Source organism: Megalobrama amblycephala, linkage group LG12 (genome assembly GCF_018812025.1).
Source record: "Megalobrama amblycephala isolate DHTTF-2021 linkage group LG12, ASM1881202v1, whole genome shotgun sequence".
Lineage (NCBI taxonomy): Eukaryota > Metazoa > Chordata > Actinopteri > Cypriniformes > Xenocyprididae > Megalobrama > Megalobrama amblycephala.
Genome location: NC_063055.1, coordinates 27,513,402 through 27,539,866, shown reverse-complemented (window position 1 = coordinate 27,539,866; position 26,465 = coordinate 27,513,402). Strand labels below are relative to the sequence as shown.

The 26,465-nt window shown below is 38.8% G+C and overlaps 1 protein-coding gene across 1 annotated transcript in view; it reads right to left on the bottom strand.

The window, feature by feature from the left end:
* LOC125280006 (serine/threonine-protein kinase mTOR) overlaps positions 1 to 26,465 on the bottom strand; it is a 178,071-nt gene that overhangs the window by 56,806 nt on the left and 94,800 nt on the right. The window contains exons 10-15 of the mRNA XM_048210303.1: positions 7,612 to 7,729; positions 4,138 to 4,335; positions 3,546 to 3,646; positions 2,329 to 2,425; positions 1,810 to 1,908; positions 291 to 413 (exon numbers count right to left, since the gene is read on the bottom strand). Coding sequence (XP_048066260.1) covers positions 291 to 413; positions 1,810 to 1,908; positions 2,329 to 2,425; positions 3,546 to 3,646; positions 4,138 to 4,335; positions 7,612 to 7,729 — 736 coding nt within the window. The remainder of the gene's footprint in view (positions 1 to 290; positions 414 to 1,809; positions 1,909 to 2,328; positions 2,426 to 3,545; positions 3,647 to 4,137; positions 4,336 to 7,611; positions 7,730 to 26,465) is intronic.

Below are 26,465 nucleotides of genomic sequence, written 5' to 3'. Positions count from 1 at the left end.
ATATTTTCACTTTATTTGGCAGCGGAGAATGCAGGTGGTGTTTGCAAGTGACGAGATGAGTGAGTACAAGTCTGAGAGTGAGCTTGGATAGGTTTTTAAAAACCTTTACAAATTCACATTCACAGAAAAAACTCACTGTTTACGAAAATCTCCAGCTCATTCATAAAGCACATTCTGTAAATCTTTTCTGCGCAAGCAAAAGCAAGAGGGAGTGGAACATAGTCAAGGGCTAATGTGAACCTAATAAAACATTTATTATTCAAACAGTCAAACTGAATGTGCATTCGTACCATAATTGCTTGCTGGACCAGCGTGTTGCAGTGCTCACACATGTTCTTCAAGATCTTGTTGGCTGCATTGTGGCGGGCAGTGGTGGTGGACTTGGAGGCCACAGTGAGTGGATAAATCAAAGCCTTTAAGTGTGCAAACAGAAAGAATCAAAGTGCTGCTAACAAAGGGCACAGGCCATAGTTTATGATTCATGCAGACTACCAGTAAAAAGTTTTGGCACACCTACTCATTCTTCGTCATGACTATTTATTACATTTTAGAATTAGAATATTAATGAAGTCATCAAAACTATGACATTTTTCCCCTATTATGATTTTTGAGATATTACTTTCCATGTTATGTGTAATATAGCTGTTTGCGGATGTAAAAGGTCTGAAAAGTTTCAAAGTGCACGATAAATGGAGTATTGTCTCCAAAAAGAAATAGCCACCACATTCATGCAGGCTTGGATAAACTGACTGCTTAAAAATCCTACACTAAACACTTCACTTGTATAAAGTAACAAACCTGTCTTTCTCCTCCCAGTCATAGCAAAAATACTCGAATGAGTTGTTCTCAACCAGATATCACCTTTCTTTTCACTGAACAACTGACTGGACAAAAACCAGTCTTTTTATCTGTAACTGAAAGCCCTGCAGATTGCATAAGCTGAATCCAATTGTTTTTTTCTCATTCTGCTAGATCAGATCCTTTTGTCCCTCTGACCCTCTCATCACAGGGAATAATATAAACTCCACTTCGATGGTTTGAATCTTTTCATAGGTAGGTATTTCAAGGCTTTCCAGAAGGGGGAGGTATCCAAACCACATAAACATCCCCTCCAGAATCCTGTAGTCAGTGAGTGAACGCCACCTCACAGTACCATCACAGAAAGGCACAAAATCACTTTCCAGACATTTTCATTCAATGTTCCTTGCTGGTGGAAAGATCTCCCTGCCAAATCCCTGACAACATTCAAGAAACAGCTGAATACTCATCTCTTCCGTGAGCACTTAACTGCATCCTGCTGACTCTTTAAAATTACAGTTATCTTCTATGATAATCATTATTTCACTATTTCTTAAATCCTACTACTCTAGACAATGTTTGAAACTTTGTATTGTTAGCTATGGGTAAAAGTGTCTGGTAAATGAATAAATTAAAAGTAAATGTAAATTCATGTAATTTCAAATGTAAATTTCAACCTTTAGACCAAAAGGCTGACGTCATGATAAACAAATTCAAGTGAGTCAAATCTCATTAAGAATAACAAAGGAAGACATTAAGAAAAACAAAGGAAATAATCTTGCACATGAAGAGCATCCAATTTTATGGTGCAGAAATTCTGTCACTTATCAGACCTCTATTCAACAGTATGTAGCTTTCCAGCAGAGCACATCTAACAAAGCGATTTTCACCAGATTTTTTTAAATAAGAAGATGCGAGATGATAAATGTGTGCCTTTATAATGGAGATGGAGCTTCTATGTGCATTAATATAATGAATGCATAGTGATCCTAAATAATTTTTTATGTATACCTGAGGGTGGTAGCGGCCAATGTCGGTGAGTAGCTGGTGAATAAGACGTCCCACCAGCGCACGTGGTGTATCGATTCGCGCTATCAGTTGAGGAATAACCTGATTACAAGGAGGAAGATTCTTTTTGCAGTGATTTTAAGCGAAATTCTGCCATTTACTAATTTTACTTTTCAGTACCAGTATTTTTTGCCTTGTTTTCAAGTAAAAACATGTAAACATTCTTAAACCAACATGCCATTTGTTTAGGCAGCAAAATTAAGGAAAATAATAAGACTTCATGAATTAAGTTTATTTTTTTTATCTTACCTCATTAGAAAATTGATCTTTCTAATTTTAACCATAAAACCAATACATTTTGCTAGATATGTGCAGATCTACAAATCTAATCAAATCTGATGAAACCACATGTGTACACAAAGTGCTGCTGCAAATGGCAATAGACATTAATTATTTAACTTGTGACTATTTTTGTTGCAGTTAGGACCCTGCTTATGAATAGAAAGCTGGAAATGGTCTTACCTGTAACCAGGTGTCTATTTGAATGGTCTTAATACCTTCAACCAGAGCTTCATTCACCTCAGGCCAGTGCCCATAATCAAACCATAAGGTCAGGACTCTAAATGTAAAGGAACAAATACATTGTCATAAACAGTTTGAAGTTACTCCATGAATTGTAGTTGAATTCAATACATTTCAAAATGTTTTTTGTTTGAGAGGTGCTATACAGAAGTATCTATTACAATTTTCAGAGAAAGCATCTCATATCACCCCCTAAGAGCAGCTTCTGTCTTTCATTGCTATAGGTCAGGAAGAACCAACAAAACTTTTTACAGCATCAAAATGCCCACTAAACTACTAAAAAGGTGCTTCCTGTGGTTTTAGAACTCTTCTCAAAATCCTCAATACTATGAACTGTATTCTTAGGACATGTTCCGAGAACATTCATACTGGCAGTTATTAAAGTCAGCATGAAAAGGAAGTTGTGTTTGTCTTTTATTCCCTATTGTAACATATCTAAAGTAACATGGCTTCTCAAATGAGAGAAAAAAAAAAAGTAAGGTGTAACTTGATTTTAACCATTGGGAATTGACTGGATTCATCTGCTATTGCAGTGATCTCATGAGAGTGACATGTTGCTGGAGGGGGGAGGTTATTGTTCTGCCCTTGTGTTGGTGAACACATCATAAGAGAAGAGATGTCCTTGCAGGGGGAAGGGGATGTCATTTTGAATAAAGATTATGAGGGCTTAATAATTGTTCATTTTGATTTCATGGTGATTTTAACCACTCATCAAGAAACCACAACTTAATCCTTGTTGGTTAATTATACACCCATTTCAAATCTTCCATTTCTGTCTAAAATATTCTAGAAAAAGTTGTGTCTGCCCAATGAGCTGTTTTTGCAGATAAACGACATTTATGAAGTCAGAATACATAGACTGTTCTTGTCAAATTACGTTTTTATTTCGAATTTTGGAGAGCTCTGTTGTTTTGCATGTACATTATTCCTCTAGGAGATTATCAAAAAACATGGAATTACCTTTCATTGTTGATGATACTACTTAGCTCTATATTGCTCTAGACCAGCTTAAACTATAAACCATCGCTTCCGGCTAACTGTCATATGTGGGTCAGTAAGTTGTAAAATTCTTAATTAGTTTAAACAGACTTAGAAATGTACATATTTTATACAGAAGTATAGTGTATTGTCGCCTAGACTACTTAGTGCTGATTTACCTCAGTGTGTCCTGTAAGTTATTTCCACGTGAAAGTGAGATAGATCTGAAGAATCCTTGTACTGCAGGCACTGTGTACAGAAGGAGAGTCTTGGACAAATCCTGCAACATAAAAAAACCCATCTAATTACATCAATGTCAACATAAAAATAATTTCATATGTAAATCCATGTAATTTCCTTTGTATACACTTTTAAGTGTGTTGCATGTGCTAACTTCATGTTTCTGACTTCAAGATCTTGGGACTGAATGTCAATGCATTTGCTGTTTATTCACCCAAATGTCTGTTAATAAATGATTTTTATTGATGATTTTTTACTTTCCATGCAATTCAGGGTTTGGAACTGTTGATACCTTGTTAATAGCAACAGTCTGTAGATTTGTTCATATGGCACTATAAACACTGGAGGACAAAAGATGCCAACTCCATTTTATTGATTAAACTTTTTTACTTGTTTTATACTTGTTTACTTGTTTTAGAAAATTGTTTACAAGTTGTTTGGAAATGCTGTAAAGGTGAATATTGGAGAAGCTTTGCACACAAGCTTCTAATAATACTTCAGTGTTTATGTCTGGCTTTAGTTGTTCCTCACCTCATTGACTTTCTTCTGTCCAGGGGAGGGTACAGGACTGTGCTCTGTGCTGTCTGCCTCACTGTCACTGTTACTGGCTTCGCTGTTGGCACTGGCACCGCTAGCGTGTCGTAGTTTTTTTTTCTCATCCCGGCCCTGGTTCTGGTGCTTGTAGTGAAGCACAGCCTCAAAGTTCATTACTGCCCAAGCGTGCCAGGCCTGCAGAGGCAATATCTTTTATCTCAGCTTTTGACAAAATTGAAAACATCACAGATCCAAACACAAATAACTTTACTGACTGTGAAAAAAAATGTAAACTGCAAAGAGACAGCTACAGGATATATAACACGGAGCTGTAAACAATCCAACCCCCCTGAATGACTTGAAAAGGGATGTACACAGGAGATCCCCACTCAATATGATTTGAAGCTCTTTTGCAAGGAGTGGGGAAAAAAAATTAACAAACAAAATTGTGATGAGTTGATAGATTCTTATTCAAAAGGTTTGGCAGCTGTATTAAAAGCAAAAAGTAATTAAATTAAGTATTAGATGTGGGGTGTGCACATTTGTGCAACCAGGTTATTTTAAGTATTTTATAATACTACTTTCTTTATTTTTTCCTTAAAAGTTTCTGTCTGTATTTTAATTAGTTGGTTTTTAATATTGTATTAAAGCTGGAAAAGGATTTTACATGATTTTTCTTGGATTTATTTTTTACATTTAAAAAGGCTGCAATTTAACACGATGCGATAACCAGACAGAATGCAATAAAATTTCAGTGACAAGCACAACAGATGTTGCACAACAGCGACAAGACATGGCTAGATGATGAAACAAAATCACAAATCACATCCATTATCTGAATTATGCTAAAACATCACTGCTTTGTAACGATTATGACCACCTTCCTAATATTGTGTTGGTCCCACTTTTGCTGCCAAAACAGCCCTGACCTGTTGAGGCATGGACTCCACTAGACCCCTGAAGGTGTGCTGTGGTATCTGGCACCAAGATGTGCGAGGTGGGGCCTCAATGGATCGGACTTGTTTGCTCAGCACATCCCACAGATGCTCGATTAGATTGAGATCTGGGGAATTTGGAGGCCAAGTCAACACCTCAAACTTGTTGTTGTGCTCCTCAAACCATTCCTGAACCATTTTTGCTTTGTGGCAGGGAGCATTATCCTGCTGAAACTGAGACAAACTAAATCCAGAAGAACTGTGGCTATGTCTCCAAGATGCTTGAAGAAACTGACCTACAAAGCTACAGTAAGTTTTAGGCACTTGTGTAAAAATGCTGTAAAGTGAGGATGCGTTCAAAAATACTGTCATAAATAGATTTATTTATCAATTAACTTATATTAACCAAATCAAATCAATATTTGGTGTGACCACCCTTTGCTTTTAAAACAGCTTTTGTCCAAGTACACTTGCGCATTGTTTTTCAGGTAGCTTTGCAGGTGGTTTTCTTCAAGTGTCTTGGAGACACGGCCACAGTTCTTCTGAATGTAGTTTGTCTCAGTTTCATCTGTTTCTTCATGTAATCACAGACGTATTTGATGATGGTGAGATCAGATCTCATTGTGGAGCAAAGGCTGCTGTCAGACTCCTTGTGCATACAAAAATCTCACTGGATTATTACTATTAATGGCAAAATGAATGTTTGGAAATGTGAACTGATATTTCCTACTGACACACTACAGCAAAATATATAAGTAACTGGTAAAAATACTGACTTTTGCACAGTACTGTACATAAATACAAATATGTATCAAACTGCCAAAGTCAGGTGAGTTCAGTAAACGAGGCTTTGTTACGTCATAAGTGTTTCGAAATGTTTTGAAAATTCAATGGTTCACATGAATTTGGCAGTTTGATACACGCTCCGAACTACTGAATCGAATCGAAACAAAAGATTCGATTAGCTTCAAAGCTTCATGAAGCAGTATTTTGAAATCGCCCATCACTAGATATTGTTGAATAAAGTCTTTTTTTTTTATTTTTTGGTGCACAAAAAATATTCTCATTGCTTCATAACATTAAAGGGATAGTTCACCCAAAAATGAAAATTTTATGTTTATCTGCTTACCCCCAGCGCGTCCAAGATGTAGGTGACTTTTTTTCTTCAGTAGAACACAAATGATGATTTTTAACTGCAACCGCTGCCGTCTGTCAGTCAAATAATAGGAGTGAATGGGAACTTCTACTATAAGAGTAAATAAAACTTGCTTAGACAAATCCAAATTAAACCCTGCAGCTCGTGGTGACACATTGATGTCCTAAGACATGAAACGATCGGTTTGTGTGAGAAACCGAACAGTATTTTTATCATTTTTTAGCTCTAATACACCACTATGTCCAACTGCGTTCAGAACTCTGTTAGTTAGGTCTGATTGCGCTCTGACAACTGCAGTGATGTCTCGCGCATATACTTCAATGAGTGCTAGACATCACTGCCGTTGTCAGAGCGCGATCAGACCTCACTAAGCGAATGCTGAACACAGTTGGACATAGTGGTGTATTAGAGCTAAAAAATGATAAAAATACTGTTCGGTTTTTCGCACAAACCGATCGTTTCATGTCTTAGGACATCAATGTGTCGCCACGAGCTGCAGGGTTTCATTTGGATTTGTCTAAGCAAGTTTTATTTACTTTTATAGTAGAAGTTCCCATTCACTCCTATTATTTGACTGACAGACGGCAGCGGTTGCAGTTAAAAATCATAATTTGTGTTCTACTGAAGAAAAAAGTCACCTACATCTTGGATGCGCTGGGGGTAAGCAGATAAACATCAAATTTTAATTTTTGGGTGAACTATCCCTTTAAGGTTGAACCACTGTAGTCACATGAACTGTTTTAAATATGTCTTTAGTAGATTTCTGGGCATTTGAAAGCTGTAATTATCTTGCTGTCAATGGAGGCCTCACTAAGCCATCGGATTTTATCAAAAATATCTAAATTTGTGTTTCAAAGATGAACGAAGGTCTTACAGGTGTGGAACGACATGAGGGTGAGTGATTAATGACAGAATTTTCATTTTTGGATGAACTAACCCTTTAAGGTAAAATCCTGCTTTGGTTTTGTTTAAAACTATTTTTACTTGTCAAGCAAAAACAGACTGGCAATGCCCCTAAAATTACTAAATAATTGCTTATTTATTAACTGTTGTATGAAAGCAGTATCACACTTACATATTAGTGTGATGGTGCTTTTAATATGATTACAATATAATCCAGATTTAATTTACATTCTATTTTTATTGTTTTGAATGTTTCCTAAAATTGTTAAATCCTACATTGTTATTTCTAATTTAAGAAGGATTTGTATTTGTTGTCTCAAACTGTATTATTTAAATTTTTAAGTATTTAAAAAAAATACTTGATATCAAACATCTAATGAGGATGAATAAAGATTTTGGAGTGACAATGTGGACATGTTCTTGACAGGTTTCATGAGATTTATCCACATACATTTAAAGTTTGTGAAGTTAACATACCTTGTACCAGTTGCGATCATGTTCCGTTGAGTGACTGTAATATTGTAACACTTTAGGGATGGTACTCTCATTGATACCCTGAAGGCTGAGTTGCCACTCCCCCAGCTTCAGAAAACACCTGCACAGAGGAGAAACACATTTGAAAAATGTGGAAAATGTCTTGTGTATTTCCAGTTACCACTACACAAATAATCTTGCCTAAACAACCAAAAAAGCAGGGACAGCATTCCACTAAAAGTATATGGCTTCATTCATTTATTAGGTGTTTTTTCGTGGGGGACAGAATTTGATGGCTATGTGGGCAAGGAGCCCCGGCTACCAGGAAATGTCAGCAACTCACTCGTTACTGGTATGTGTATGTTGTATTTGTGTTGTAGTCACCAAGTTAAAAACCCTAATCATCACTTAAAATCAGTATCAAAATATGAACCTTTTCAAAGACAGAAGTAATTTTCAGAACATCTTCCGAAATCAATGGAAGAATACATTTTCAGTGATAATTCAGCCAAAGCTGGTCTGAGAAAGCAGTGGATGTCACAGCATTAAAGGAATAGTTCACCCAAAAATGAAAATGATTCAATAATTTATTAATTTATTCATCAGAGTTATATTACAAATATCCTGGGTCTGCCCAGCTTTGTAGTGAATTGAGACGTTGTGAACTGAGACTATAGGGGATGCCCTTGAGAGCAACAAACTCCTCTGATTCCGAAAACAGCAATGAAATTGGCAAGTGGAATTTTCATGCCACTCCCAAGACACACAGGTATAAAAGGAGGGGCTTGCTCCACTCTTATTCAGATTTGTGCTGAGGAGCTGAGAACAGAACCCTCAGGGAGACTTAAAGGGATAGTTCACCCAAAAATGAAAATTCTGTAATCATTTACTCACCCTCAGGTGGTTCCAAACCTGTATAAATTTCTTTGTTCTTTTGAACACAAAGGAAGATATTTTGAAGAATGTGGGAAACTGAACAGTTCTGGGGCACCATTGACTTCCATAGTATTTTTTTTCCAACTATGGAAGTCAACAAACAGTAAAAGCCATTTGGAGTTGAATCTTGTGTCCCATGGTTGATTATGCCCCTTTTCGATTTCAAGGCAGATACTGAAGTAAATTTGCACAGTAACTCGAAAGTGAAAGTGTTGTGGCAGGGAGTTTCTGCAGGGGTGTCTGGGCTCACTACAGCCAGAAGTGTTGCCTCAGATAGCTGAGATGAGTGCTCTCCAATTTGACTGGGGGTTGCTGTGCCGGGGCCACACCGCAGTGCACAAGGGTGCAAGGGTGGGGTGTGCCGCTGGCTCCTGAGACAGTGAGTAGAACTGCCTCCCAAAATGGCACCTGGAGGCAAGAAGCTTGCATACGTGGTGCTTGCAATGCTGACACTCAACGCATGGCCGTCGTGTCCACGAGAGCCACTGTCATCGTTTGCAGGTGTGATGTTTAGCGAAAGTTGCTCTTTTCTTGAAACTAAAATTGTCATCACCCTTCCGGTGTCTGACATCAACTTCTCCTCCAAAATTATGGAAGCATGGAAGTGAACTGAACCGTAGCATAACAGAGGAATGGAGAAATGAAAAGGGTCATTTAAAAAGCTGGAAGAACCATCATTTCTCACTATAAAGCACCTTTTTTTAACAATGGGGTTCACAACTTAAAGGTGCCCTAGAACTTTTTTTTAAAAGATGTAATATAAGTCTAAGGTGTCCCCTGAATGAATCTGTGAAGTTTCAGCTCAAAATACCCCATAGATTTTTTTAAATTAATTTTTTTAACTGCCTATTTTGGGGCATAATTAGAAATGAGCCGATTCAGGGTGTGTGGCCCTTTAATTCTCGTGCTCCACACCCCAAGAGCTCGCGCTTGCCTTAAACAACATAAAAAAAGTTCAAACAGCTAATATAACCCTCAAAATGGATCTTTACAAAGTGTTCGTCATGCAGCATGTCTAATCGCGTAAGTACAGTGTTTATTTTGATGTTTACATTGATTCTGAATGAGTTTGAGGCTATGTTTCGTGGCTAACGGCTAATGCTACACTGTTGGAGAGATTTATAAAGAATGAAGTTGTGTTTATGAATTATACAGACTGCAAGTGTTTAAAAATGAAAATAGCGATGGCTCTTGTCTCGTGAATACAGTAAGAAACTATGGTAACTTTAACCACATTTAACAGTACATTAGCAACATGCTAACGAAACATTTAGAAAGACAATTTACAAATATCACTAAAAATATCATGTTATCATGAATCATGTCAGTTATTATTGCTCCATCTGCCATTTTTTGCTATTGTCCTTGCTTGCTTACCTGTCTGTTCATTTAGCTGTGCACATCCAGACTTTAATACTGGCTGCCCTTGTGTAATGCCTCGATCATGGGCTTGCATATGCAAATATTGGGGGTGTACACCCCGACTGTTACGTAACAGTCGGTGTTATGTTGAATTCGCCTGTTCTTCGGAGGTCTTTTGGTAAATTCAATTTTTGAATCTAGGGCACCTTTAATACTAAATTGCTGTGTAGTGTTTAAATGCCTTAGCTGTTGAAGAACCTCTGAATATGCAGTCTCAGGAGAAATTCTTGATGCGCCGGCCTGGGTGGCCAGGTGAGGTCTCACGTGAACAGTAGAATCATCAAGAACAAAGGCAGAAGAGTGGGAAGTCACTGTGAAGTTTGCATAAGGGGAGTAAGCTGGCCATTTATACTCTGATAATTGACATTCTAAGAGATGGTGATGTCCACCAAAGTGTGATTAAACGTCATTAAATGATGAGTATTTTGATATGAGTCACCACCTAGATGGGCTACATTATCTAGTAGTCCTGTCATCAGGCATGCAGAACACTACATAAAATACAAAAGAACAATATATAAACAGTAAAAATACACAAAATGTACAGGGGAAATGCATGTTCATTCATTTAAGCGAATTTGTCAATGAATGGAAAGGATGCAGTTTTTATGGGCTGCATGTCTGATTCTTGTATTGAGAACAATCAATGTCCTTTGAAGAGTATGAGTGAAGCAGAAGGGTGCTAGATCTCAATGGGGGAGCCAGACATTATGGAGTCTGCATGGGTGATGATTAACTTTTACAATTGTGTGTTTGATCAATCCAGTCATTACAGTGTTTCTCTGTATAGGTTATTAAGCTAAGCATCTGAATTAAGCATTGAAAATAAGCAAATGAAAATCAAGTTGTAGCTGAAAGATTTTCAATAAGTTGTTATTGATGATGAAGAATCTGATGTTTTGAGTGCCCTCTGAAATTGACTGAAACCTTTTTCAAGTTTGGGCAGACATTGAGGCTGAAAATCCCTATATAACTTGACACTTAACAACCAAGCTTGTGGATAAGATCAAAGGCTTCTGATGGTCCAGAAAATAAAGCTGGTTCAAAGGAAAAGAATCAGAAGAAGCTTTGGGGAACACAGTGGACCAACTTAAGAGGGAGAGGACAATTGCAAAGATGTGTTTTACCAAGCAAGCAAAACTTCTCATTCGAGAGTAAAGTCAAATGATTGAATCTGAACTTAGAAAGGAATTCCAGAAACAGTCTTCAAGTGCAAGAGCACTTTTTGATGTGAATGATGACTATAAGATGGGACTGTTGGCAGAGCTGGAAGCTAAAGCAAAGAGTGATGAGAAAGTGGAGCTTGAAATGCAGCAGGCAGCGGATATGGAGAAGACTTTTAGTGATTGTGAGTAGGGCTGTGAATCTTTGGGTAGAAAGCGAATCAATTTGATTCGATTCACGATTCATAGGTGTTTGATTCGATTCAAGAAAGATTTTTGCAAATTCAGAACAATTCGATTCGAGACGAATCACATTAAAATTCGATGTGATTCGATTCTGCATTTTTATATGTATTCATTAGGGTTACTGAAATGCTTCCCCCAATGTGTCTTAGTTAGGGTGCGAATTACACAGCGGCCTTCAGGAGGTCAGAGAGTAAGGGCAAAAAACAACCTATTGTCCATTGTTAATGTAAGTTCATGTTAGTTCTTAATGATGCCACATAAATTTATATTAATAGCCTAAAAATTGGCATTTGTAGAAATTTACATAAGCCAAAATTATAAAAGGCTTTGAAAGTATTGTTCATGTTAACTATAGTGTAGGAAGTAGGATAGTGCTAATGGCTACACAACCTTATTAAAGTGTTCCAGTGTACAATAAACATACTAATGCTTACATGAAGAGACTACCTTAGAATATCATGCACTTTTCCAAATAATCCTAAACTAACTTTTCTTCACGGAATAGTTATAAATGCCCTCTTTGTTGTCTTTATACGGAACATTTTCCTTATGGTGTTTCTGAAAGAAAACACGTTGGGTGTTTACTGTTGCTATAGTAATGAACGCAACTTTAACGCGCATCTGATTGGTAGATAAACCGTGCACTCTTATTTCAGTGTTGTTAATGTTGTAGTTACTTCAGCAGTTTCCTTTGCACATTCAGTTTAACAACATTAAGTTAAATTTCATTTATTTTCATTAATTCATTATCATTCATTGGAACTGTGCATAAGCATTTAGACACTTAAGGCATCTTTACACAGAAAAAGCGGCACAGAAACCAACTCTGAAGCGGCATAAAATCACAAAAATGTGCATTTACACAGACTGTTTAATACTTCTCTGAAGCAGCATAAATGCATTTACACAGGAATTAAAATCGCAGGAAACAATGCCTTGAACATAACTATTTTAAAACTACAGTTTTAACAAACTGAATTAAAAAATAATGAAATAATAAACAACGAAATAAAAAAATACTAAATTTTTAATTAATTTCCTCTGTGTGCTATAGCTATCTCACGCTTTGATGTTTGTCATAATTCTGTGGTACTGATAGTTATTTTCAATTTTTTTAATAAAAATTGTTACAGTTGGAACAAACGCTACAAAGAAATTATTCATTATTACACCGGGTAGATCACCACAGGATTAAAAGAGGTTTTTTTTTTTTTTTCCTTTTCCAAAGAGCCAGAAACAACAAATGATGCTAGCATTTGCGTGTCAGGCAGGACAGCAGATGTCACCAGACCGTCGTGTGTGGGTGAAATACTGTCCTCAAGGAGATGATTTTTGAATATAATATAACAATGCAAATCACAGTGATGCCGATTAAGCATTTTACTGTATCTGAGAGAAATGTGGCAGCTCATTGATCTGACAGTCTCTGACAGGATGATTACAAACGGCGAAAGCCAATTGATGACACACAACGATTCTCTGCTGTTATTTTGGTGGTTTGCTTCACGATGTGAGTACAGGACTCTTTTACTTCACTGCCCCTTGTTGGTAGACATTTTTTTATTTTGCCCTATAGAGTCCGGGAATGTGACGTCAGCAACGCAATGCATTCTGGGACTTTAGGTCACCGACAGTACAGTAGAGACTGGGAAACAGTGGAGGTAGATGTTAAAATTTATATTATACAGTTAAAAACATATTAGAATGGTGAACGCTGGCTGTGTTATGAACTATCTGCATATACTGACCAGCGTGGAGAACAGATGTTAAAAAATGAAGCACCATTTTGTCCCATTTTCGGGATATTCTAAAACGCTCAACGTGGCTTAATGTAAGTAAACATCATACTAACAAACCATACTATGTACAGAAAAGCAGTTGAGCCCAGAATTTGAACCAAACGCGTTTAATTTCATGTTAAACGTTTTCCTCCTATAGAAACTATGTACAGCAAAGCAGATGATCCCAGAATATGAAAACACGTCTTATTACACGTTAAGTTTTCATCTGCATAAAACCGTTATAAAGAAAATGCTTAACGGCGCTTAATGTACTAAGTGATATTAAAAGATAAAATTCTGCACACACCAATTTTTCTGTATAGTATGCTTTTTTAGTGTTTACTAAGTTTGGTCTTTTAATGTCACTGTCTATTAAGCGTTTTCTTTATGGGAGGAAAATGCTTATGTGTAATTAAATGTGTTGCGTTCATATTCTGGGCTCATTTGCTTTTCTGTACATAGCATGCTTTATTAGTTTGGTGTTTACTAAGTTTTGTTTGTTAATAACCTTAGTTAATTAAACCACGTTAAGCATGTTAGAATGTTAGTGTATTAGAAACAACACAATGGTGAAAGTGAAACTCAATGAAAATAAACTTGACCAAAATGTGGCTGTGTCATTTGTATTTATTTATTACAGATTCATAATTTCTGATCTGCTTGAATATGTAAGTGCTCACGCCATTAATAATGTACGAAAAAGTTTAGAAATGTTTTTTGTGATATAGCTTGTTGCAATCACTCTCCGTGTTCACAAAGCAGCACACCTTTGATTCATTGTTCAGCTTCTCTCAGTAAGAAATCATGTATTTGTTCCATTTAAGTCCAGTAAAACTTAACTGGTGTAGCGATTCCACAATATAATTCATTTCAGAGCTGCATTACAGAGGGTCATGCTGTTATGTTATCCCTTAATGCTTTAACATTAAGAAATCATGGCGATATGATGATATGCTGGCTGAGATCAATCTATATTGTGTTTATTATTTTATCTGGCAGATATATCGGTGACATTTAGTTATTAAAAACTGCAATAGAGAAATCACTCCTGTGTGTGGTCCAATCGAAGGCGGCAGTATGATTTCTATGCGTGTCTATATCGTCTCCTTGCCACACGACGAATGAACACAAGAGATTCAAATATTAGTCCATTTATTCTAAGCAAGTGCAATAACGTAAATACAGTCGTTTTTTTAATCTGGTGATTTGTATTTGTTGTCAATGTACACTCCTGAGCATGACCTAAAACATGGCGGCGACTACCCAGAATGCAACGTGCAGTGACGTAGTTTCCCAAGCTCTATATGTTTCGTCTCCTGCTTATTGAATCTCGTGCCGCCTGAGCTGACTGGAATGCTTTTGGTTGTCATGACAAGGACGTAGTTTAAGGCAGCTATATTTCACGTTCATTTACACTGAACCAGAACACTATCAGAGTCACCTCTGATACTAGGGGCTGAGGTGGGTCAGACCCGGCGTATTTTAAGTCTGCTTTAATGCTGCATTGCGTCATTACACTGAATTCTGAGAAGACACAGACCTGCTTTAGAGCAGCCATTAATCGGCTGTTTAAAGATGCCCTTACATTAGCCCTGCGTTCCATTCGGAAGGGCTCATCCCTATGCCCTAATCCCTTCAAAGGGTTTACCCTCCGGAGTGAGTGCTTCGAAGGGATGAAGGGTGTAGGGGTTAAAAAAACTCTTCTTTTGGAACGCACTTTAGCGTCATCTTAACGAGACAATCAAGGAGGAGTAGACTGTGCAAGCTGCGCCCTTTAACGTTTATTTAGTTTATTTATTTAAGTTATTTTAAGTTTATTTATTTATTTATTTATTTTAGGTTTATCGCACCATATTGTATATTGTATCTATGTATTTTAAACATTTGAATGGACTGATAAAAGGAGCTGTAAAGTATTTTTGTTGAAGTACAATGTCGTTTTGACCATAATAATGTACCAAATCTAACTCGTTTAAATATTACAGTAGTATAGAAAAATATTATACATACATTTATAGGTAAAATTGAACTCCTACCCTCCTGTACCCATTCTGTGACGCCAAACAACTTCCCTGTGCAAAGGATCATGGGGGCCCGAAGTGTCCATCAGTTGTACCCTTCGAAATCCTTCATTCCAAAGGGCCCTTTGAAGTGGCCAGTTTTGAGCACTTCGGTTTGGAACGACCCTTCAATATGGCGGCCGTGATTATTTTCACCCCGAAGTGCCCTTTGGAGGGCGATATATCCCGTTTGGAACGCACCGTATGTGTTTGCTCTGTCCATGCATTAAATGCATGTCCTTGAATAAGCGGGTTTTACTTCAACTGCTCAGGTAATGTCAATGACCCATTTCCGTAAAACTTCAGTATTTTATCTTATAAAAAATAACGGTGACATTTCCACGCAATAAGAGCGTTTTATTGCAACAGTAGTGACCACGCAATGACCTGGCGATAGAATCGAGATTAATCCGATTCTTTGCATTTTACATTGATTATCGACACGATTCAAAAAACATGTTTTAAGATCGATGCATATGCATCATCAGGATTTGTAATCGATGCATCGAGAAAACGAGTGAATAGTTACACCACTAATTGTGAGACAAAGTTCGAAGAGGTGCAAAAATTGTCCAAATTAACATGATATTGCCAAGAGGAATTGACTGTTACAGTCCATGAAGCTGAGAAAGCTTGTGACCAAAGCCTGTGCTTTAATACCTGTTGCTGGTGTCAACTGTGAAGGAAATGAAGTTCAACTAATTCACTTGGAAAGGCTCATGAGCAGAGTAGTCAAAATTCTATTCACCTGGGAGCAATGGATTTCTACAACAGTGAAAGAGGAATTTGAGAGCAGAGTAAAGCAGTTAAAAGTAATAGACTTATTTCAAGAAACAGTGAGTTTATTACTACACGCAATGCTGAAAGTTGTTCTCAATTTGCAGGTCCTATAGACACAAACACAGCTCTCCAAACTATGCTGATTACACCAATTGTGAGAATAAAACCAACTAGTTTGCCTAAATTTAGTCATTGGGAGAAGGATTGGTAAAGTTTTCAGAAACAAGGAGAACCAACTGGATTAGAAGAGGTCAAGAAAATCCAGCTGCTGGACAGCTGGGATAACAGAATTGTTAAAGAACTGATGCTGTCAAGTTACAGAACTGCTGAGGATGTGTTTAGAGTACTGGAAAACTGATATGGCAACAAGGAAACAATGGCCATGGAAACTACTGAAGAACTGGAAAGAATTCCTGCTGTAAAGGGCAATCAACCTAGAAAAGTGATAGACTTGATTCAGACTGTTAAAAAAGCTCTATCTGAACAGACAGATCTTGTGAACACTGGTGCAATCAAGAACCCTCTCATAATCAAGTCTTTTGAGAGTAAACTGCCTGAATTTGTAAAAAGAGACTAGCTTAACTTAATGATTGACCCTGATAATGGTGTAACTACAGAGAATCACTTTAACCTTCTGTTGAAATTAAAGAAACAGGAAGACGTTCTTGAGAAACTCGAACAGCTCAGAATCACCTACAAGGTAGAAAGACAAGATAAATCAGAAAATAGATTTGAAAAGAGGCATACATCTACAAGAAACACAAATAAAGTTTTGATGGTGGGAGTGCTGTGTGTGGAGCTGTAAATCATAAAGGCAAGATTTTTTTTAAGGAGCTAAAGCTAGCTGAAAAGAAAGCTGCTCTGAGAAGGATTGGGGCATGTGGGGCATGTGCCTTGGATGTCATGAGGGTGACACCAACTGCAGAGACACATTCTTGTGCAAAAACAGACACTGAAGAAAAGAAAATTGACCTGATCATCATCATTTTCTCAGTCCAAGAAGAGAATCCACAAGTGGCAGTTAGAAAAGGATATCTCTAAAGGATAGTAGGAAGGTAAATGTGCTAACAGCAGACAAAGAGATATTTTTGTTGAACATTCCCCAGAGCTGGCTGAGCAATGTAGAAATGCTTTTACCAACAAAGTCGCAACAGTGACAAAAACTCAGCTGGACTTTTAAAAGAAAGTGGAGTACAAGAACTACCTGTCATCATGATGCTCATAGAAGTTACATCCAATGCGGGGCAGTAGATTGGAACTCTGGTAGACCTTGCATCAGATACCAACTATATAACCCACAAGGCTGCAGATAGGTTAAGGTTAAGGAGCAAAGATGTCACTCTGATAGTGTATGGAGTTGCTGGAATGACCATCAAGGTGAAAATCAAGCGATATCTTCTTAGAGTCAGAAACAAGGCTGATGAGGACAAAGAAAGAGCACATGAGCTTCTCTGTTATGGCTTGGATGAAATTGCTATAGTGCATAAAGTCATCAAACCTAAGCAATTGCAGAGATTCTTCCCAGAAGTCAAACTTGAAGAGCTGGTAAGACCTAAAGAGATTGAACTTCTTATTAGGCACCACAAAGGGAGATTAGCCCCACAAAGCGTGAAGGTTGTGGGGGATCTTGTCTTATGGGAAAGTCCTTTGGAAAAGACCAAAACACATTTTGCTTGCTCACTGAGAACAGCTGCAGCAAAATATAAAGAGACAGTGGGAGAACCTGAAATGCAAGTGATGTCTAAGTCAGTCCAACTACTTAAACCAGAGCTGAGACAAACATTGTAGCTGCTAGCAACGGTGAGAATGGTGGAAATGGGATAGCATTGGGGCAGCTTGTGAACCGATGTGTGGAGCCTGTTACTGTGGAAACTGTCAGCCAGGTGGTAAGGAGATGACACTGGAAGAGGAAAGAGAACTCGAGATTATAAAAGAGAGTCTTAACTACACTATATTGCCAAATGTATTAGGACACCCCTCCAAATCATTGAATTCAAGTGTGTTACAATCACTTCCATGGCCAAAGGTGTATAAAATCAAGCACCGAGTCCTGACCTCAACCTGATAGAACACCTTTGGGATGAATTAGAGCGGAGACTGCGAGCCAGGCCTTCTCGTCCAACATCAGTGTCTGACCTCACAAATGCGCTTCTAGAAGAATGGTCAAAAATTCCCATAGACACACTCCTAAACCTTGTGGAAAGCCTTCCCAGAAGAGTTGAAGCTGTTATAACTGCAAAGGGTGAGCCAACTCCATATTAAATCCTGCGGATTAAGAATGGAATGTAATTGAAGTTCATGTGCACGTAAAGGCAGGCGTCCCAAAACTTTTGGCAATATAGTGTATGTAGAAGATGTTCACAGCAAGTCTCCTCATTGTTATTCAAAATATCCCTGGACTGAAGATCCAGCTTCCCTTCCTAATAATAGAAGTGGAGTAGAGGCAACATTTCTGAGAACAGAAAAGCAGCTCAAGATCTCACTGAGGATATATAGATCAAGATGGCGCCACGCATGGCAGCCACAGTGCTTAGCTCTTCAGTGTTTTTTCTGTTTTTGTTAGTTTTTCCTGTTTTCTGTTTTTCAAACACCATCAGTTTTACCAGGGATGAACTGCTGAACATTCGGCAGTACACACCACAAAATCTTTTACCGGATTTAGATTATTCAGACGTTTTGTTGAATGTTGTAGTCGGTGGAGCGGCAGCGCTGTTTAGACGCTTCAGGACGCGCAGACGGGGAAAGCGCGCCGGCGCCCTCGTGAAGCTCAGACAGCGCGGATTAAGAACGCCGCTGCCTAGCATCCATCTGCCGAATCTCCGCTCTCTGCCCAACAAAACGGACGAACTCTTTCTGCTCTCTCGGACAAATAAGGATTTCTCGAACTCGGCTGCTCTGTGCTTCACGGAAACCTGGCTGAACGACGCCATTCCGGACAGCGTGTTCAGTCTGCTGGGCTTTCAGCTGTTTAGATCAGATCGCGACGCAGAATCAACGGGGAAATCGCGCGGCGGCGGGACGTGCTTTTACATCAACGAAAGGTGGTGTTCAGATGTAACGGTGTTAAAGAAAATGTGCTGTCCAGATCTTGAAACACTCTTCATTAACTGCAAACCGTTCTATTCGCCGCGGGAGTTTTGCTCGTTCATTCTGGTGAGCGTCTACATTCCTCCGCAAGCGCACGTGAGCTCGGCTTTACAGATACTCGCTGATATGATCACAGAGAGCGAGCAACAACACCCGGACTCTGTTCTTATCATTCTCGGGGACTTTAATAAAGCGATTCTCTCACGTGAACTGCCCAAATACAGACAGCATGTTACCTGTCCCACCAGAGACAGTAATATACTCGACCATTGTTACACAGCAATAAAGGATGCATATCACTCTGTCCCACGGGCAGCTTTGGGGCTCTCTGATCACTGTTTAGTTCATCTCATACCAACCTACAGGCAGAAAATGAAATCAGCTAAACCTGTAGCAAAGACTTTAAAGAGATGGACCACCGAAACAGAGCGGGCTTTACAAGCCTGTTTAGAATGGACTGATTGGAGTTCACAGAGCTCACAGAGACTGTTACATCATATATCAGTTTCTGTGAGGATCTGTGCATTCCTACAAAGACTCATTTATCTCACAACAACGACAAACTCTGGTTCACTGCAAAACTCAGCCAGCTCCGTCAGGCCAAAGAAGATGCTCGCAGAAAAGGGGACAGAGTCTTGTACAAACAGGCCAAATACACACTGGAAAAGGAGATCAGAGTGGCAAAGAAGAATTATTCTGATAAACTTCGGAATCAGTTCTCTTCTAATGACACAGCTTCAGTGTGGAAAGGTCTGAAAGTTATCACCAACTACAAGACACCATCCCCCAGCTCTGTGGAGAATCAACAACTGGCAGATGATCTGAATGGGTTTTATTGCAGGTTTGAAAAATCACCATTCACACCTCCATCAACCCCCGTCTCCCCCACACCTGCAATTCAGTTCAGTGAAGATGACGTGCGCCAGGTCTTCAGAAAGAACAAGAGAAAAAGGCACCAGGCCCAGACAGCGTTTCACCAGCCTGTCTGAAAACCTGCGCTGACCAGCTGGCCCCCATCTTCACACAGATCTTCAACAGATCACTGGAGCTGTGCGAAGTCCCCTCATGCTTCAAACGCTCCACCATCATCCCCGTCCCAAAGAAACCCAAAATTACTAGACTAAATGACTACAGACCTGTGGCTCTAACGTCTGTGGCCATGAAGTCATTTGAAAGACTGGTTCTGGCTTTTCTGAAGGACATCACTGGACCCTTACTGGACCCCCTGCAGTTTGCTTACCGAGCAAACAGGTCTGTGGATGATGCAGTCAATATGGGACTGCATTATGTTCTCCAGCATCTGGACAGACCAGGGACTTATGTGAGGATCCTGTTTGTGGACTTCAGCTCTGTTTTTAACACCATCGTCCCATCACTCCTCCAGCCTAAACTAACTCAGCTCTCCGTGCCCACCTCTGTCTGTCAGTGGATCACCAGCTTCCTGACAGACAGGCAGCAGCTAGTGAGGCTGGGAAAATTCTCATCCAGCACCCTCACCATCAGCACCGGCGCCCCTCAGGGCTGTGTCCACTGCTCTTCTCCCTCTACACCAATGACTGCACCTCTAAAGACCCCTCTGTCAAGATGCTGAAGTTTGCGGATGACACCACACTGATCGGCCTCATCCAGGACGGTGACGAGTCTGCTTACAGACTGGAGGTTGAACAGCTGGCTGTCTGGTGCAGTCGTAACAACCTGGAGCTCAACACGCTCAAGACAGTGGAGATGATCGTGGACTTCAGGAGAAACCCCCCTGCTCTTCCCCCAGTCACCATCATGAACAGCACTGTGGCAGCAGTGGAGTCATTCAGGTTCCTGGGCACCACCATCTCCCAGGACCTGAAGTGGGACAACCACATCGAGTCCATTGTGAAAAAGGCCCAGCAGAGGTTGTACTTCCTTCGCCAGCTGAGGAAGTTCAACCTACCACAGGAGCTGCTGAAACAGTTCTACTCTGCCATCATCGAATCCATCCTCTGCACTTCAATTACCGTCTGGTTCAGCTCAGCTACCAAATCTGACCTCAGAAGACTACAGAGGGTAGTTCGGTCTGCTGAGCGAATCATTGGCACAACCCTCCCCACTCTCCAAGAACTGTACTTATCCAGAGTGAGGAAAAGGGCAAAGAAGATCACTCTGGACCCCTCACATCCAGCACACTCCCTCTTTGAACTGTTGCCATCCGGTCGACGCTACAGAGCCCTGAGCACCAGAACGACCAGACACAGGAACAGTTTCTTCCCTCAAGCAATCCATCTCATGAACACTTGACAAACACGGAACACATAACACTATTACACATTATTTACTTAAAACACTTATTTATATCTCAATTTGCACACATAATTGTACATACAATTGTCTATAATATATATTGTCTTTTGCTTTTTTTGCACTTTGTCTATCTTGTAAATTTGTATATTATTATTTTATTCTTTTTATTATGTGTCTTGTCTTGTCGCTGTTACTCTGTTGCACTGTGGAGCTTCTGTCACTAAAACAAATTCCTAGTATGTGTAAACAACATACCTATCAATAAAGCTCTTTCTGATTCTGATTAAATTGCTGGAATGGACCAGTGTGGTATATAAGTCACCTGATTGCACCAAATCCTCACTCAGTTACTACTCCAGTGCGCCTGGTATGGAACAGCAGTCAGAAATTTAAAGGAGTGAGTATGAATGAGCTTCTTCTAAAAGGCCGGATGTTCTTAATACGATCAGATCTGTCCTTCTAGGGTTTAGGAGAGGAGTTTATGCTGTCCTAGGAGATATCATAAAGATGTATAACTCTGTATGGCTGGAAGAGAGAGAAATGCATCTACATAGGTTTCTGTGGAGAGATGATCACAGTGAAGAAATGGGATAATATGCTATCACCAGAGTTAACATTGGTGAGATGTTATGCAGCAGGGTGCATTGCACAGTTAGCCATGCGAGAAACTGCAAAACTGACAAAGTTCTCTCATCTACATGTAGAGTGCAAAGTTATCGAAGAGGATAGTTACGTAGATGATATTCTAACTTCCCACAATGATCAAAAAAAAGCTGGATAAAATAACCAAAGGTGTTAGGAGATCCTAAGAGCTGGAGGGTTTTTACTGAAGCACTGGGTTCGGTCAGAACAAAGTTGGAAGCCTGATGATAGTGAGTCAGCAGCAGAAGACAAAATCCTGAAACTTCCAAACCAGATAAACTCTACATCAGATAATGTAGAGTTACCTGTCATAACATACAGATAAACTTTACATCATGACCTCAATTAATTTTTCCAAGAGGAAAAAGAAAATGAGAGTAGGACAAAACCTCCTTAACACTCTGGAGTCGGCGGTTGCGCCGGCGATACCACCTTGCTTTTTTTCTTACCAGTGTGACAGAGAATCAAAATACTCTGTCAATTCTGGACATACATTTAAGAGTTATACACCATTCTAATCCGTGAAATGTCTTCTTTTATTTGTATACACTCAGAGTAAAAACAAAATGTTGTGCTTTTTGCAAAATAAAAACTAACGATGCGCAAGCCGCAGTCTCTCTCTGAATGAAGTCTATTCTGACAGTCCTCAGAAAATGAACTGTAACTTAGTGAATACTAATCACACCAAAATAATACATGTCTAAAGAAGGTTTTAAATCATGCAAGTCAAATCGAAAACAAATATTCTCTGTTTATGTAATTTGTATGAAAAGAGAGAGATGTCAGACGTTTGTGAGTCAGCTCATTATCCACTAATTCGGCCATGCCCAAAGAGGAGCGCACGCTATTCAGACGCAAATTCTGAGGTGATACATGCAGCAGAGTGAACGCCCGTGGCGCATCAGTTCAGAAAAACGCATCAAGTGTGGTATTTAACTCAGCTTAGTCAGTTTCATGTACTTTTCATCGTTTTGAGATGCAGTGAGAAATAATTTTAAATGGATTTGCCTCAGAGGATGAGCATGACTGGTTTCACTTTCATTTCGAGGATCAACTAGATCAAGCCGATGATTGTGAATGCTAAGTTCATTTTATTCTTAAGTTCTTTATTCTAATCGCGATATAGAACAACAGCAAAAAGACTGTTTTTCAATATGAATCCTGCAAGTTTTGTGTGTCTCAGTGTGAATTAATAGGACAGATCGATGTGCAGTTTCGTTTACTACACTTAACTTACATTAGTAAATTGCCATGGCTATTCCTAAATTATATTGCTATACTGAAATGAGTGAAATCAACTGAAATACGTAATGAATACTGAAATAAAATGTGTTAGCAATGTATTAAACTGCACATTAACATTTAGGCTCTATAATATAACAAATATAATATATAGAATGCCACAGAGGTAATATGAACGTTTAGATGCTTTGCACCACAGAAGTACATTATATGTTAACGTATATATTTCACAGTATTGCTGTTTTTTTTTTTTGTATTTATGATCAAATAAATGCAGGCTTGAAAAGCATGAGACTTCTTTCAAAAACATTATAAAAGGTAATGTGTCAAATCTTTTGACCGGTACTGTAATTTAAAATATAGGCCTATACAAAATTTTCTTCACATGATGTGCAATAATACGTGCATGCATGAGATCACAAAAATCATGTTTTCTTTTAAGAGTGGACATTATATTAACATTAATATAATAGCTGATTGATCCTGTTATCAGCATGCTCACAGAGGGTTTTTTTCTTTTATCTCACAGATTTGAGAATCATAGTATCCAGATATTGGCCCACACTGGACATTCTGAATGAATATAATGGTGAGATCACTGACTGAAAGCAAGTGTGATAGAAATATTTTATGTCAACATTAAATGTACAGAAAATGCAGACTAAGGATGCTCAAGTCAAAGACCAGTCATATGATAAGCTTAGATCATTACAAACCAATCACCAGAACAAATCATTGAAAAAGACATTGATTTTTACTCAACTGTAAGACTTAAATGTGCATGTGTAACGCCTGGATGGATCCGTTCAGAGTCAATAAACTTTGGAGTTTTCAGAACGCTTTTAACCTGGTGAACTTTGTTTATAAATCACTAAATCGGCGCCGGACGGCTGTGACTTTCGGCAGGTTTGTGGGCCTGCGATGGTAAACAGAAAAGTCCAACTTCCTCACTTTGGTGACTTCAAAAGGAGCACCCCCCCCCCAGAGACTGACCAGATCCACATTCCAACACCCCACACACACAGGGACACACAAAAACACACACACAGACACATACAGAAACTCACAAACATACATTTTTGACTGTATATGTAAAATACAAATTATGCCAACATATACCCATCCTGTATTTTGAAGCGGATGCATGTTTCCTAGTGTTTAAAGGAGTGTATTTGTGCTAGTGTGCATGGTAATAGTGGAATTCTGTCTGTAAACCATAACTTCTTCCCTATGCCTTTCCGACCTATCGAGTTTGATCTCGTTTTAAAGCTCCGGACTTGAGCTATTCATTGAGACATGTCACAAAACGGACAAATGCATTTTTCTATGTGTTTAATGATCCTGTGAAGAACGTACTCCATCTCGAAATCCGATCGGATAATCATCAAGTATGCAAATTCAGCTAGGAGACCAAACAAAGCAACTTTGCCCGCCAAATAGTGCTGCGCATCTATTGGTCGCTACAATTCAGGAGGTGTGTTAGCTTGGGTTTCCATAAAGACAACGACACACACCTTCACTCGCTCTCTTCTTCTTCTCCTTTGTCTCCCGACTGACTCACGAGCACCTCGTGCACGGACGCCTCAGGTGACCGCGCTTCCCAACCACGCGCGCAGTTCGGGAGGACCACTTCCTTAGACTTTCTCTCTCTTCGGCTAAGTTACTTAAGCTTAAACCTCTTTTGAAAACCCCGCCGGAGAAACCCTCTCTGAAAGGACCAACCCAGCCAGGCGCATTGAAACTGCTACACACGGACTTGAACCAATAAGCAAGTATTATCATTTATCTGAATTTGTCTAAACTGATTTCTGTGCTGGCTCTCTCTCTCAAAAAGGTTTAACAAAGAATTTGCCATCCTTTGATCATCTTTCTTTCCATGTCTTTTCTTCATTCTCACTCTTGTGTATATATATGTGTATACTTCTGTATATATTTTAGACGTATAATCTCGGTAGCCGTAGCTGCATATATTAAACATTTAATTCATGCTCGATTGTTCTGTTGTTCTTTCAACTGAAGACCAAGTCACTTTAACGTTTTTCGATCACTTTATGCTTTAGTTATTTTCATGGCCAGAGAATAACTCTGTTTATAATATTCTGTGAGGGACTTAGTTTGCTGGACAAACGAACAGTTTCTCTAAATAATTATTAAACCAGAACTAATCATCTATGTAATTGATTATAATTCGTTGTAATTGATTCACAATATATGTTTAATTCCCTGTTGGGTCGATATATGAATCATAATTTATTCATAACCTTATGAATTATTATATTCATATTTCATCCATAAATTGATTAATAACTGTACGAACCGCTACATCGTTACACATGTATCTTTCTATTTATTGAGACTCACTCTGTTGTTGTGACGAGTGACCTCCCGGCCGTGAATAAAACTTCATTTCTGCAAAGAGCAACTTGGAAGTCGTGTCAGGTATATGCTGCGCAGCTAAGCAATAGAAGTACTAAATATTCTATGCTCAAAAGACCACAGCAGAGACAGTGATAGTGTTGGAAGACTGTAGCAAATTAGCTCAAAATAAATATGAATAATTAATCATAACTAGTTATAATTAATTATTAATATTTGAATCAGTTAATAAAATTAACTTAATGTAATAAAATTAATATTACAATCAATTAACCTGTTGTCCAATGAACACACAGTGTTAATTGTTTATTAATTCTAAGAAATGTTCATTTCCAGGTTATGGGAAATAATCTTTTTCTACTAAAAGCCTGTAGTCAGGATCGACATGAATAGAGACTCCCGTATATGAGCGCAAAACACGGACAACCTTACGTGTGACATGAACAAGACTTTATTAACTAGACTAAACACTTAAACTACTCTAACATTCACACACATACATGCATACAGTTTACCAAGAGAGAGAGAGCTAAAGCAGAGTACAGGAAGCAAGAGGTTACAGCATTGTTGGACATTTCAGCAGATCAACAGCCTTGAGCAAACCATCAGTTTAGTTTTAACAGGCCCTTCTTTAAAAGGGGTAAGGATACTCAATGTATCCGATAATGAGACTAAGTTTGATACTTGCATGTCTCTCCAAGTTGAATTAAAACTGTCCTGATGCAATTTGTGGAGGCTCCCATTGAATCTTTGCTGATATTGTCTTGATGAAAGAGAACCAGTTGGATTCAGAGGATCTTTGGTGAATGGAAGGTCTAGGCCGAGGCCTGGCACAAGCTTGGGTTCCT